General features: G+C 43.6%; 2 protein-coding genes across 2 annotated transcripts; one reads left to right on the top strand and one right to left on the bottom strand.

The window, feature by feature from the left end:
- Positions 1–1,253: 1,253 nt before the first annotated feature.
- On the bottom strand, positions 1,254–2,372 carry Bfra_001777 (putative chitin synthase export chaperone protein; the record flags this gene model as incomplete). The annotated part of the gene is made up of 3 exons (XM_037332202.1): positions 1,254–1,433; positions 1,491–2,062; positions 2,135–2,372. The coding sequence occupies 3 exons, from the start codon at positions 2,370–2,372 to the stop codon at positions 1,254–1,256; spliced, it is 990 nt and encodes a 329-aa protein (XP_037196356.1).
- Positions 2,373–12,207: 9,835 nt separating this feature from the next.
- Positions 12,208–14,280, top strand: Bfra_001778 (putative cyclin-related 2 protein; the record flags this gene model as incomplete). The annotated part of the gene is made up of 3 exons (XM_037332203.1): positions 12,208–12,783; positions 12,846–13,128; positions 13,184–14,280. 3 exons carry the CDS (start codon positions 12,208–12,210, stop codon positions 14,278–14,280), a joined length of 1,956 nt encoding a protein of 651 aa, XP_037196357.1.
- Positions 14,281–16,202: the final 1,922 nt, after the last annotated feature.

Here is a 16,202-nt window from a genome sequence, read left to right on the forward strand (position 1 = left end):
AATCCCACCCTGCGGATATTGGAGTGAGGTGAATGAACATACAAAGAATCAACCGTTTCAACCACGCGTGCATCAGAATCGACTCCCTACACCTTCGCTTTCCGTCTTCGTATCTATTTCCCAAACTCCCCATCCCACCACCCAGACTCAACGTCGATAGATAGCGAACCTCAAGATCAATCAATACCAAGCAAGTCACTCCTACTTCCCCTCTCAGTCTCCCGTGCCCCGTATAACAAATACCCCTCCAACTCATCAGAAATCTAGGACCATGAAAAAAATCACTCACGTTCCCCCTCTCCCTTCTTTCCCTCCCAACCCCCTCCAAGGGTATTGTTCTAGTAACCTACACATACTGCACACATACAAGTACTAGCAACTCCAATTCCAATTCCAATTTGCAAATCGCGAGTGACTTGGATGAGAAAATATTCATTGTACACATCTAGGTATGTACATCCGAGAATCAATTCTAATGGTTTAATCAGCGTCAACTTGGATCTGGATGAACACATCATCGGTGCATAAGAGAGCATTGGCTAGGTAGGTAGGTATTCATTTTAATATGGGGAGAACGCATCCCCTGGAAGGATTTCCGCAGACCACTTAGGTTATAGATCTTTTCGAATCACCAGTACGTGCATGATATCCGATATGGAACCACCAGAAGAATAGACAAAGGAAGGGAGCGAGACATGCTTTATGAGATGGGAACACTACCTATTCGCAGACGACACACTCATATATTATATTTGCATTTCGCTTTACAAGCTATCATCGTGACCCTTCTCTACCCTCTACCCTATCTCAGTTTCTTCGCTGCCCATTCTCTCACATTTCCAATCGATATACATCTCCCCCTGCCCCCCTCCCCTCCCCCCCAAAGCATATCCAACTTTTCATTCTCTACTCCCCATCCCTTCAAGAACTACTACGCTTCCTCTTCGATCCTAAAATTAATAAACGCCCCCTTCCGCTCATTTCACATGCCGTGTCATTATATTGACCAAGAAGACGATTAAAACAGCCCTTGCTATCTACAAAAGACCCATGGATTCATACAAAAACGCCCAATCCAATTAAACGCCCGTCCAAATTTCAAAACCTCTCCGGCCTTTCGGTTTTTGCTCGCGCGATGCAATAAAATGCAATATGGGCCCTAGTATTCTTGTCCCAGGCCATATTACCCCCCATCTGTACTTCCTCCATTACATTCGGGTTTCGATTACTTCCTAATTTTGCAACATGGCTTTTCAGTAGTTGAAGCCGCCATAGTTCGAGTTTCGAGGTTGGTGACCAGGACTGTGTTGATAGTCCATGTCTTGATACACAGTTGTTCTTCGGTCATCTTCAAGAAGGTCCTTGACTTCCCAGTTGTTCTGCTTGATACCAACTGAAAATTCGAGATCTTCTTTAGTGATAGAGTCCCAGTACTATGTACAGTGTTAATAAGTATAAATGGAAAATTCAGATATGGAACTAGGACCGACCTTGTAAATCATCATCACAGCTAGAAGATTGGCGATTGAAGCGAAGAATAATCCATCCAAATAGTGGCTGATAGCATTGCAAATGCTGGTACTGAAAGCGTAAAGAACAACTTGTCCCGCAGCGAAGAAGAAAAAGGCAAAAGAGAGTTCGCCCAATGGCCAACGATCCTGAAGAGTGTTCACAACAAGAATTACTTGCATAACACCGTAGATAGCTAACTCAATAGCAGAAAGTAGGTATAGCACAACGAAGAGTCCAATAGTTCGAGTGGGTCCAAGTCCTGCCCAGGACATATAGGTAGCGAGGGAAACGAGGAACGTAAGGGTGAACATGGCGGCACTGATTGAGCGAAGGAGCCAAACTGAAATGCGTGTTCCATCTTCATATAATTGGAATCCAACAAATCCATTGATCAATAAACAGACAGTAAGGGCAGATGTGAGACCATTTTGTACAGCCGAAAAGTATGGGTAAGGTCCAGTCCCAGGTGGGATAACACCAGCATCGAGAAGCAATGTGAAGAATGTGAGGAGCATATATATGTAGAAGAAAGTTGTGATTTCTTTTCGGCCTGAAAAATGTTGCATTAGTTTCGATCATTTTACTCACTCTTCATCTTAAGATACACCCCGGCCTAACCTACCAACAGCAGTAAATTTACTCCTAACGTGCAATATCATAATAACCGTCATAATTAACGCGAGGATGTGTACGAAGCTTGCGGCTCCTTGAAATATGATCGTGTTGGCCAATTCAATATTGCGCGAATAACAATTCGCCTCAATGCCGTGACTTCCCGCGATTGTTGTTATCGCCCCGACCTCTGCACATAATGGAAGCGCTGCTTGTTCGCAGATCGAGTAAAAGTCTCCGAAGCCCATCGTGAATTATATTGTTGTCGTTCGACGTATCTAGGGATATTCTGAGGAGGTTGGAAGTCGAATGTTGTTGGGCGCGAGGAATGCCCGCGAACACGATGGAATGGTTATCAACTATCTCCAAACTGCAGTAAGTGAATGTGGTGTAGCAAAAATAAAACTAGCGATCGTAATTGTGTAGGTCGACGTTAATCTAGCAATATTTTGATGAAATGCAAAGATTGTGAATGTGTGGATGATGGCAAGTCGTCGTTGCGACCAAGGGGGAGGAAGAATGCACCAATAGCATTGATTAATCTTGGACATCTCGTATGTCCCCTGGCAACTAGTTCTCGTTGGCGGCGAAACCACTCTTTCAACCGACCAAAAATAGATTATTTTAGCCTTAGTATTAAGGTTAGCAATGGCAATAAATCAAATGACATTCACGTGAGCTCCATCACATTGAGAAAATTGGATATTCAGAGACTATATCTATTCCAACGTGTGCTTGATCATGGTCATTGTGGAATAATGCTTGATAGGAAACCGGTCAATATCAAACTTTAACGACATTGCCAGTAATACGACCGACCTACCATCGTTTCACCTTAAGTAGTACGCTCGTTATGATCAGTCACGAATTACGATCCAAATGAAATGCGAATTCCCCGCTGGTCCAGCATAATGTATAAGGATGAATTGGAAACTTGTCAAATTTAAAAGACGATGGTGGCACCCATCGTATTTCCTGGATTGAACTGTCGGTATGCGGCAGTCTCAACCACAATGCTCATAATCTTAGCCACAAGAACAATTTCACTTTCGGTTTTCGGGATCATTTGTACAACGGGCGGTACGAGGCGTATGTTGCTTGACATACAACAGACTTTGGCTGGCCGGATATTCCTCTGCAACCTACCCGTTCACACAAAGACATATACGAGGCTGGACATTTGATGGGAAATCGGCCTCTCTTTTCATAGAGTACCTGAGTTCCAATCGATGAGACCCTCCTGGGCACGCGCATATAATCATGACTCTTGCTGATGTGTTCATGGTGATAGTAAGACCCTTAGTCTTTCATTCATATAAGACATCGGCCTGATCGCTCAATGCGAGTTTGAATCTCGGGAGGTGGAAGATTATCACTTGGAAAATCCATCCCATGAGGTGAGGCAGCCTGGCTAAGATGGTGAAATATTGTAATGTGATATATGTGTGGAACATGGATTCTCAATCAAGTGATCCAGGAGTGTTGGCATCGATGGTTGGTAGACATGTGTTAATTGCAAATTCAAATTGCTGATGAATTGCTGATGAGGGATCCAGTTTTCAACCTGGAGATGTTACCTGATGTTGGGTGTGCGGCCCTTTGCATTGATTAGATGCAGTAGCGACAGGGGGTCCTTTGCACCGGAGGACATGCTGAACCTACCGAGCAGGCTTATATTCCTTCCTTTAAGATCAGCCAACTTTCAAGGACAGCTTGTCTGCATATGACCGGTGAGTTTGGTTGCAATATTTGGAAAGCCTAGGTAGGTCTTAGCAGCAGAAAAAGACGGGAAGGATAGATCTAGTTTGCCGTGTTGTTCGGTGGGGGGCTCAAAAGAGTAGCATGACAGATTGTTCAAGTGGTGGTGTAACGCTGGAAGGGAAAAGTTGGTTGATGAGTAGCCAGATAGCAAGCACAGCCGGTAAAGAACACGAATGACTTGTCGTTATTTTCTTGCTAGTAATCATAAACACAACGGGCAAGCATCTCTGCATGCGACGTCGAACAAGCTGACCGAGCAGATCGCCCATTCCTGCGGTTCTGTATCGTTACAATATTACGTGGGCATGATATTATAGTACAGCCACAAGATGCCATGGTATGTATGGGTTTAAGTGGCCGGTAGCTTAGCAGTCTTAAAATCGCGAGAATCAAATGCTAATTCCGTGATGTCGTGGAATTTTGCCGGGTATCTGAGTGCATAATGTTCGAGTCCAAATTTCTTGTCGGCGTTGCTCAGCCTGGTCTAACATTATTGATACCGGATTCGAAACGATTCCATGTTGGAAATGGTGAGCATCTTATCCCATTGGTAGTATCCGCACCCAAGAAAGTATATTGTGATAATTATCTTGGATATGCCGAGGGTTTTTTTTTTTCAGATAGTGTAGGATTGGAAAGGGGGCAACTTCCGTAACCGTCGCATCCCAAAGTCTAGACATAAGGGGTGCTACCATACGAAATAACGATACCGTACCAAACAAATCTGTAGACCGAGTTGTAGACCGAGCGTACTTGTGTAGACTGGCATTTCGATGTGCCAATAATCATTCCAATAGGTAGCCAGTCGAGCCAGTTATCAATCGATCGATAGTGTTGCAGGGCATGCAAGATAGATTGAAACTTGATCATTATGGCTATACCAGGTTTGACCGTACAAGGTAAAATGCGTACTCAAACGATTTTGGTCTCTGTTTGCCTTTCACTTCCCTGAGATTCCTTCCCACTTTCAACTTGCAAGCTGAAGGAAAGAAGAAGCCGGAGCTTATCACACTGGGGTATGTATGAAAATGATCCCAGACAAGTGTTCAAAAATTCTAGAGATGTAGAATGCCAATCCCACTCTCCCCACGCTAAAATGAGAGAAACGAACGGTCTACGGCGCTTGTGGCCACTCATCTGCAGTGAGCCATCCACAAAGCAAAAAAAAGAGACCACACCAAGATTTGATTCGGTTGGAAATTTGAAAAGGACCAGCAACGGCAAGGTATTTTACCTAGATACTATAGCTTCTTTCGTATATATACCATACTATACAAAGTTGTTCCGGAAGATCTAATAGTTCTTCTTCCCAATGAGGTCCAACCAGTTAAAAGTTAACAGATGACGAATTCTTCTCGTATGCAGTAAGTACCAGATTGGACAGATGCCGATTGTCCTATCTTGTCTAGACCATCTCGAGACCCTACTCTGTCTGTGTAGTCACTAATCAATGTGTGTATTTGCCTCGGGTGTTAATCACACATGGTGCAAAAGTCAATTTCAGTTGCGTAGTACATTCATTACCTCGTACATTGCTGCGTGGACTATGAAAAACTGGAGAATCGAGGTCTTCTCTTGACCCGTTGATGTGATAATATGACAATATCATAATGATGAAGATCCTTGGTGAAGTACGGAGTAGGACAAGTAAAGTTCTCAGTTCTCTTTCCTTATTAGCTAATTCTTTATTTTAGAATCATTTATAAAGTATCATGCAAGTCAAACCGAAACCCAAGGAATCAACCAATATTACCTATATTCATTATCTTATATTGTTCTAGGAATGAGTGATATCCAGGTTGATATCCAGGTATGAAATTTGAAGTTTGAAGTTTGTACACACTTTTCATTCGTGCACCTCCTCAAAATACGGGTTACGGAGTAGGTCGTCTAACAATTACGAAGTATACAATTATAGAACTTACAACATGCTCTACCGTTGTCGCAATAGGCCCCCCCTCCCCCCCAACTAGATTTAGATATTCGTTAAGAGACTATTTATCTGAGTTCCAAGATACGAATATGAATGTCACTGTGATATCACTTTGGAACCTTAGAATAAAGTTCTGATGGTCTTACCACGCTCACTCTATTCGATAAACCAGCGTCACGCTTCTGATGCTGTCCATAGGCGTCGTCAATCAATGCCCCGAATCATATCATTCCTTCAAATCCTCCCCCTCCTGATTTCTTGATCTCAAACTCCTTCTAAAATGGATGCGGTGAAATAATAACTCTCCAACGTGCATTTTCCCAGAGAAGCATAGAAAGTATCCATATCCATATCCATTTGATCCAATCGCACATATTCGAGGATGAACTGGAAAGGCTGTGCCGCAGCCGGGTCCGGGCAAAGGTTCTTTCGAGTGTGCTCAAGACTTCCAGGTTCTCATTTCGGTATTACTGGATATTACTGGATGCATCCTCTGAGCCTTCCCCCCACCACCTGAAGAAAGGCTTGAGGGTCGCATGAGCTGTAACGCGAATTGAGTGGAGCATTGGACCGCGGTTGACGATCAAATCATAAATTCAATTTACGACAACTTCGTACAGCGTGTGTTCCGAGAAAGAGTGAAAAACGGCACGCGCGGACATGTGCCTCTGAAGAGCAAGGACAAGTCAGACTAATTTACAAAGCTAGCACTTACAGGCAGGCAATGTGAAGCGGCGGTAGGTTACGGAGAAACATAGGAAACGGAACAGGAGTACAGCGATTGTTAGCTAAATGGAAATATGCGTCGTCCTCGGTCCTCCTTCAACCCAACCTTCCAAGGAATTTTCCAGGTGAAGGAATCCATGGAACATTGAACTGGAACCAAGAGGGTTACTCTATCCTCTGACTCAGATTCATGATGGCGACACACACGCAAGAAGGTCTAAAAACAATTATCGGATCACCAACAAAACACGATGGGTATGACACACTCTTCTTTCAGGGCAGCCACCTTTTTCCGCCCCCGCTCTGCATACACAAAACAGGACCGACCGGCGAGCAAGGAAGTAGGTGAACACAATACACTGGCAGCGGAACGAATCTGTTTATGCCTTCCGGTTTTGCCAAACCAGACCAAACCATTTCCAACATCATCGAGCTCAACCTTCATCAATACATTACATAGCGTATTATTTTTATGCACCATGCCCCTTCATATCAATCATCCGCATACGGCATGTAGGATGTAAGTGCAGGAAGATAGTAAAGGAAAATAGCGGGTGGATAGACGATGATATGCTCAGATGATGGATGGAGCAGAGGTAGCAAGCAGGGTTACGATGCCAGCTAAATAAAGTAGGTGAATTTCATGTTAGGTTTGGTGTATCCGAATCGCTCTCCGTTTAGTATTTCATCCCACCTCATTCCTAAACTTAGCTGTGCAAGTACGTACTATATCTAAATCAGGTCTTGTTCGCCGCGTGAAGAATGAATTATGTATGTGAAGGGGGTAACGGTCCTCGATTCTAAAGGGAGACCACCGCGTAAGGAAACATGTATATTGTACCAACACACGAATACGTACACAGATAGCCATTGATGGAACGCAGAACAAAACCTAGGTGCTGTATATTTGTGAAGATCGATGTGTAGTATGTACTAGCCAAGACAGATTTTGCTTGGGCCCAACAAATGAACATTGCCCCTCCTCTCACTTCCCCACCATCTTCGAAATTCCATCTAATCATCGATCTAAATCCATTAAACTTCCCCTTCACGTACAGCACTGAAGACAAATATGTAGACCACGCGATTTGCGAGTCGCGTAAAGTGGAAAGAGCGGAATTCTTGGACTCTTGTCAGGGGGGGGGAGTTAAATTTCTTCGATGATGGTGACCTGCACCTAAGTTCAAAATCTAGAAGCATTCAATCGTTGGCGAGCAAGATACGAGAAAGGTTTTGATCATCAGCAATATGTGTTAGCAAACTATTCCCATATTGCTAATTCCCCCTTCCTTGTTACGTGTTTCTCCACAAACTTTGACGGTAGGGTTCTATCATCTATGGAAGCACCGCCCAACGGCTAAGCACGAAAGAAAAGAACCTAGAAGCAACTGCTACGGTGGGTTGTGGGAACGGAATTTAGTACATCGAAGTCCAAAATTCAATAATCATACCCTAAACCAGGATCGACTGCGATGGCTATAATAATTTAGTTAATTTTATCCATTCCATTCTCTGCCGGAAATTGTTGGAATGGAATGGTGGATGAACCAACGGCTTAAAATTTTGAAAGCTGCATTTCCCCTTGAAAAAAGGAGTGTTTCGAACAAAGATCGTCAGTTCAACTAATAAAAACACTGCAAGCGACTTATTTACTTTTTACTTTCTAGGGTGTGTATATAAAATAATGATTTTTTTACATGGCTTGTATAGTAAGCAATATATATGATTGAGCGTCCGCATATCGTATACACCAGTCAATGCCCAGCTGACGAGCCGGATGATATGGATCCAATCATTGGTGTGGGATCGAGTGATTAGATTGGTGAACGGGGGCGGCGCCCATCGGACTTGGGAAGAATCTGAGAAGTTCAGCCACAAAAAGTGTAAGTCTCTCTCTCCCAGAATCACCGGTCAATTTTGGGAAAATGTGCCGATGGATGATCATGGAAAAGTCTCATCTTCATTCACACAGCCTGACTGATACAACACAGAAGAAGTCAGGCCATAGGTGGCCCCCCTGTAGGAGGGTACTTGCGGATCATGTTTGATATATTTGACTCAGTGACTGGTAGGAACTTTGCTTATGCTACTGCCTCAGCAGGGCCTGCCTTGCTTACGTAGAGGGAAGGAAAGCTTTCTCGACATCATTTTGGGGCAGGCAGGCGAGCGAAGGAAAAATGTGATTGTGCAAAAGAAGAAAAGAGAGATCCTAAAATTTGACACCAATCATGTGTGTGAGAAGCGGTGGAACGTCAATATCTGCAGCCTGGAAGACGGAAACGAATCCCCTCACCCCTCATCGATGATATCGCATCGATTCGATTATTCAGGATCCCGAGCGTCGTTGTCAATTGCATACGAAGTAAGTAGATAGACGGTCTGCATTATTGCCTAGGAGGGGGCTTTGAAATTTGTATGGAGAAACGAACGAAGCGCTTTTTCTCACTTGGCCACTGGAGAGGAAAGCTTCGTAGCTTGAAAGTAATCCTATCCTATCTTGATCATCCTAGAAACACTTCATCTCCTTGGTCCATTCTTGCCGTGTTGTGCTTTCGTACCGATGCTATGGAAATCGAAAATGGTAGGTTTGATTAGACCTCATAGTCAGATGGAACATAAAGCGTAACGCTAGGTGTCAACGAATGATTGTCAATAGTGGCACACTGCTGATACATCGACATATTTCCCAAACAATTACCAATCGAATTCCACCCAAATCCTCACTTCCACTAATGTTTTGATCAATTATGATCACTTCTTTCATCCTTACACTCCACCCCTTCTTTTACTCCGTGTGCTAACAAATTTAGACGACCTAGCACCATGTCTATCTTCATAACATTCCCTTACATTTTTATTACTGCACAAGCACAAGTCTCATCTCAACGACCAATCACTGTGGAGTGTTTGCAGCACACGAATGGTAGTCAATGCTTCTGCATTACGGAGTACTCTTACGCCGGGCTTCTAGCACTGCAACTGGCAAGGCTTTGATCATTCACACATCCGTATTGGCCATGGTACCGTCATATCACAAGAAGGGAAGACAGAGAGACTGGCGCGTACGCATTGATAATCCTAGTCTGTCTCTCTGTTTTGGCCTTTACCTTGCAAGACTGAATAGGCAAGACTCTGCTCTCTATGTACGTGCCAGCAACATTCAATTTCTGCTGCACCGCTTTCCACTGTTCCACGCGCTACGCTCCACCACAAAAGAAAAGCATCACAGTGAAAGCACTGCAAACATCCCCGGTCCCTATCGTGTTGCCCAGGTGCCCTCGTCAGATTGGTAGCCCATGGATTATGTTTGCAGCACTCCTTGTAGGTAATTCGATATAAATCCAATTTCATATAGCATCTTGACTCTACCAACGAGGCATGTGCATGTATTAGTGAGTGAATGCTTCGGATCATTCGGTACTGTCATCATTTACCTTCGTGAGGAAGAATGGGTTCAAATGAAATACGAAGCCCGAAGGAGTAATAATATATCGAGCTAAAATCAGCCCCAATCTGTCTGTGGGAATTCTAGTCAATTTTATATAGATCAACTTATCGATTTTGCCAAATCGAAAGGGAAAAGGCCAGTTTGATAAAATGTCAATCCATTTCAATCCATTTCAATCCCAAAGGCCAAGAGCTGCATATCTCCCCAGACACGAACAGAACACCAGGTCTGGACCCGACCACTTCTTTAGATATAATCCATTCAATATATGTTGCCACTTTAAAGCTAGGAAACCAGCTTGCTTGTAGCCAATCAAACAGGCCACCTCAGGTGGAAAAGAAGACCAAACGTATGCGAGGCAATCAAAAGGCAATGATGCGGAGCAAAGAAGGAAGAGTAAAGAAGGCGTAACCGATACATTCATTATTCATCTGTGAGGGCGGTTCAAAGACCGCCAGAACTAGCCTCAATGAAAAGATTTAGATGCATTTTTTATATTCAGACCCTCCTCCCTTCCCCCTCCCCTCTTCCACCCATACAAAATTCATTATTCATTCCATCGACCAAAAGCAGGATTAGCTTGCTTTCTTGGATATATCATACCTACATACCTCCATACCTCCATACCTCCATACCTACATACCCATACCGGTACACAACTAACTGACTGGCCTTCGTTTCGCTTCGCCTTCCATTTTGAAAAGCTTGGAAAGTTGTTTTCTCACACAAACGCCTTCTCATCCTAACCCCATCCATCGAATTCATACCATATACACTTTTGATAGGTGGTCCTTTGTATCCCTGCACACAATCCCCGAAATCCTCATTATCACCATCATTCTTATATAATCCTGGCCGATTGATAGCTTTTTTACACTTTTTTTCTACATTGCACTAGCTGGGAGGCTAGCAGCCCTAGTACCAAGCCCTTTCTTTCCTAATGTGCATAGGTCCTAGCTTGGTATTATTATTGTGTCTAGCAGACAGACTAATTTGGAATCTCTCGTAGGAAAAGGATCCTTCCTTTCTTCCTTTCTTTCGTTGCATCTTGTTTCTTCTTGCAGGCAGGCAGGCAGGCAGGTGTAATGGCCGTGGAAAGGGAAAAAAATAAAAGTCCTTCTAAAACAAATAAATTGATTTTATTTTATCCATTATCCTAGTCATACATCGACCTAGGTTTGAAGTGGTGTGTTTTCTCAAACTATCTTATCCACATTCACTCAACTACTCCTCTCTCACCCTCTCTCCCTCTCTCCTTGTACCTGGCTCTTTGCCTGTGACATCAATGAATGCTTCAATCAGCCTCCACTTTCTTCTAGCACCATACTCTCAATTCCATATTTCCATTTTCATAACCCTTTGTCTTTCGTACCATACCAGACAAGATCAATCTCCATACCAATGATACTATAATCATTGCGTATCCGTATCTAATACAGATTCAACCCTAGTTGATTCTTTTACATATCGGTCGGTATTGTACCTAGGTATCATTCCGATATTTCACATTATTCGTTCCTTCTTTCATAGTCTCTTCTCTCTTGATCCAACGTCTCCAATTTTATATCCATACATTATTTGCTATAATTGTTTCCCATTACTTCATTCACATTATCAGGAAGCTCAAATTCCTAATATCTCTCTCATACACCTCCCAGCTCCTAAGACACCTTTTCTCTATCTCTCTTACTTTCCCTGGCTTGAGATATATTCATCAAGCCAAAGTTCAATATTGTGTTCCTTGTCTTTTGCTACTCTCAAAGTTTCGACCCGTTTAGGAAAGTTTCCTCAATATCAACCGACTCCTTCCTCATTAAAGAAAGATCAATTCACTTCATACACTACTCTACTCAGGATTCCTCTACACTCGACAGATCGGCAGCGGCCTACTAACTATCTTCTCGGCTTCGTTCATTTCAAAATATCTAATAGTCCGCTCAATCTCTGTACGACAGGAATAGACGAACCTTCCATGGCTTCGCGGATAGCCCAATCTTAGCTTTGATAGTTCGTCTTCACCTTCGACTAGCACTGGTAGAAATTCACAGGAACTACATAACGTGTGTCGAAAATTACTTGGGATAGTGGCCATCTAATCTGAATATTCGAATCCTATACATACCACCTTATTTCGAATCTTCTCCGAGCAGCAACCCTTATTCCTTCAAGAAAAAGCAATCCCCCTTCGAAATTCAACATACACGTTCATTCCCAAATGCATCAGACTTCAGTTAGACCGGCTCCGTTCAGTTTTCTTTTACCTCCTACACCACAGACTCCCTTTGGAATCGATCGTCGGAAGGACATTGGTTTTCCTCTAACACTCCCGCAAATAAACCAGTCAAGATATATAGAAGCTCCGGTCAGAGTTGGGCTTCGAACACCACCCGAAGACGATATGCACGCAACATATCCAACTTCTCAATATCAAAACTACAAAAGTCGGCAGAATGAAGATTACCCAGCGTCAGTCAATGTTGGCAGAATGAACGATTACGATGGACCAGCTTGTCATTCGCGAAAGCCTTCGTCAATCCCCCAACCGCCGGGAGCTCACATTAACAGTGCGATGAAAGATTCGGATACCTTGCAGCCTGAGTCGGCTTATAACTGGCCTCCAGTGAAAGAAAGCCATCATTCTCAAACTACTGCCCTGTCTACTCTGGAGTCTGAATCTACTCGAAAGCCGCAAGCAAAAAAGCCATCAACTACAGATTCTATTCACCCCAGTCTGCAAATCCCAAAATCTATAAATGACAGTGGTGGAAGTTTAGCCGAATTTGCAGCTCAGGTAATTAATTCATAACTCTTAATAATTCTACTCCGATCATATTCAAGATCTGACTTTCCTAGATTACCTGTTTGTTCTGGTTTGAGTCTACCGATACTTTGAAGAGAGCGGAAAATTCGTGGGCGGGATCAACGACAACAGAAAAGCTCCGTCCAGAAGCTTTCCCATCCGTTGGGTTCACAAAATGGGTTGTTACGATTCTCATGACTACGCAGGTGTCACAAAATGTCATTTTGCTGGCACTACTTTTCATTTACCGTCTGAAATCCATCAACCCAGCAGTCAAGGGACGAAGTGGAAGCGAATACAGACTCTTAACAGTGGCATTAATGTTGGGCAACAAATGTGAGTGAACAAGATTTTTTATAAAGTGTGAGAATTCTTGCTTACCAAAAAATAGTCCTCGACGACAATACATATACCAACAAGACATGGGCTGAAGTTTCGGGAATTTCCGTCACTGAAATCCATATCATGGAAGTCGAATTTTTGAGCAACATGCGCTACAGTTTACTCGCAACCGAAGAGGAGTGGAAGGAATGGCAGCAGAAGCTTGGAAAATTCTGGAGTTTTTGTGATAGGGCAACAAAACTGTCACCTCCACCCATGTACCAACCTACCCTCCCTTCACCTCCTGCATCGATGCAAGCTTCGCCTCCCACACGAACAAGTCAATACACATCCTCAGTCGGATCAAATGGTCTCACTCCACAGTGGCCTGCTAGCAATAATGTCGCTCAGCTGGTATCGCCTTTAACGACTATTTCGACCCCTTCCGATCAAGATTTCCGCCTGCATTCAAGGAAGAGAAGTTTCCCGGATGATGTTGAAGAACCGGTGGCAAAGCGTATATCCAGGACAACCACCTCAACGCCCAGTGACCTTGGCAATTTTAACATGGCTCCTAGACCTCGTTTACCGCCAGTACCTAACTTAACAATCTCGACAAGTCAGGCAATGAATGGGTACAACGGTCTCCCTAGCTTTTCTCAGAACGCACCACTTTTACCTCCTTTGCATGGCAGTCGAGCCATGTCCACAGTCTACCCAACCACTCCCACTTATCCACCACCTATTTTGAATCACACCTCTACTGGAACTCAACCTAGTGGACCACAAATCACTCCTTACCAACACGGTAATCAAAGTTTTGGAACACCATCTCGCCAACGTAGTCCTCATTCAGCCGTTCAGGAACTACTTGCAACAGTGCCTTCTCCGCTCAATGCGTCCTTTCCCGGAAACTCTGGTCACATCTCACCGTCTGTTTTCTATCAACAGCGGAACTCACCTTACAAGCCTATTCGTCACGTGAACACTCTCCTCTATCCACCACCCAGTGCTTCCATGCACGATTATAATGTAAACACAAATCACATACATTATCAGCCATTGGGCAAGAGACATGATTACCGATCTGGTGTGGTGCCTGGATACGGTCATCAATCTACCAACCAATGGCCTGTACTACCTCAACCCAATTTTCACGGAGTATAAACTCCAATTTCGTCAACTGATACTAGCTGTGTCGAATTATTTTCAATGTTTCTAAAAACTAAAAAGAGTCGAAATCGCCCTTGGAAGAAAGGGAATTCGCATGATATGAGCATTTTAGCCAGGGCGTTTGTTTATCGGTTTTTTTTTTCTCTTTCCTAGGGGTCAGCGAGGCTTCATTGCGTATTTATTAGCAAGCAGCTGTTATACCATTATTTGCATGCATTAAGACGGGTGTTTTGGGAGTCCCTTAAATAGGGGGACATTGTATTTTTTAGTCGGAATTTTTGACGTTTTCTTCTCATGAAGAACGAGTTCGTGATTGGCAAGATGATATTCTGATCTATGGGATTATGCTAGACCGGTGGAGGGTTATGATTAGTACAAGAAGGAATCAATGGTATTGAAGGGGAAGGGTAGAATGTATTGGGAACGTCCTCTCATGGAACAGAAGGCTTGTTTGAAGAGATGGATTGGGGATGGAAATCTAGAGCATTGTAGCTCGATTGATACATTGGCCTGGAATATCCTTACCGTACAGTTCACTTAATGGATGGGTTTGGTCAGATATACGACATATAACTTGTGCGTTGCTTTACTGGTTTATTCTAGTGTGTTGTGATGCACAACTTCGCTTGCTGGATATTGTGCATCCTAGCAACGGGGGGAACATCAAGAGAAGAGAGAAACATAATTGAAATGAATATTGATACCCCCAAAATTCGTTGCATATTCTGTTTTGCTTTGCCTGTGTTGTGTTTGATGACTGATATCGACTATTTTTGATACATGTGTGGATTTAACAAAGTACCATATGCTGTGTGCACCTTGGGAATGTGTATTGTTTATTATCCGAGAAAGCTTTAGGGAGTACGGGTATGGGTATAGGTATGGATTTGGATTTGGGTATGTGTTGCCGTTCTTACTTTTGCTATTACATCTCGGGTGGGTGAATGTTGGAAAACATGAGATGGATACTTGATATACCTGTTTTGTCATGCTACTGTTACGGATGACTTAAGGGGAAGGTGGCAGCTCGTGATTCCCGGGGCAAACCATTATTTATGCCTTGTGGGTTAATTTTTATGTCACATAAGAGGGAGAGAGAGAGAGATAGATGAGGAGAGAGAGGGAGAGAGAGAGATTCGCATCCCAGATCGGTATATATAGTGAGGAAGAAAGAATTGGGATGTATTGTATTATTGATAAGTAGCTCGCTGTGTTGGGTAGCGCGGGTTAGGATGAGATGGGATGTGGATTTGGATATGGATATGGATATTTGTATGTGTGTGTGAGTGTGTTGTTAATATCGGATTGTGCTATGTTTGGTTGAGAGAAATGCTTGGGGTGTTTGTATGGGATGGCGAGTAGCGAGTGGCGGATGGGGGATGGTGCATGGGGGATGGCGCATGAAATAGAAGGAAAGGAAGAAAAAGAAATGAAGGGGAGAGAATAGGAGAGAAGAGAAGTTTTGAGGATTCCTGATGATTGAAAGAGGTATCGATGCGAGGAAGAGAAGCTCTCGCTCTCTTTCCCACGCGAAGATGGCGAAGATGGTGAAGCTAGAATGAGTGTTGGTATTAGCATCAGGGGTCAGGTTAAGCTTAGTCCTGCTGATGTTTATCGTGGGAGAGCGGAAGATCTTGACATGTTTGCTGGGTGGTGGGCGCAGTCGTCTTTCTTCACATCTGGTTCCTGCGCGCGTGAGCTGGAGAGTTGGGTCTCGAGATGTTCTAGAGGGTGCGTGTGCAGATGTGTGTGTTGGGGTGAGGAATGGGAAATTGAAAATCAGAGCGTCTGCGGAAGTATGTGCGATTTGCAACGGGCTGTTCCGTGAAGCTGTCTGAATGCGATCTTTCCTCTGTCATGTGTAGGGTGGACGCGTGGTTTTCATTCAAGCGCGGTGCTCGGTGCTGCAAGGGATG

Source organism: Botrytis fragariae (assembly GCF_013461495.1).
Source record: "Botrytis fragariae strain BVB16 chromosome Unknown tig00000006, whole genome shotgun sequence".
NCBI classification, from domain to species: domain Eukaryota; kingdom Fungi; phylum Ascomycota; class Leotiomycetes; order Helotiales; family Sclerotiniaceae; genus Botrytis; species Botrytis fragariae.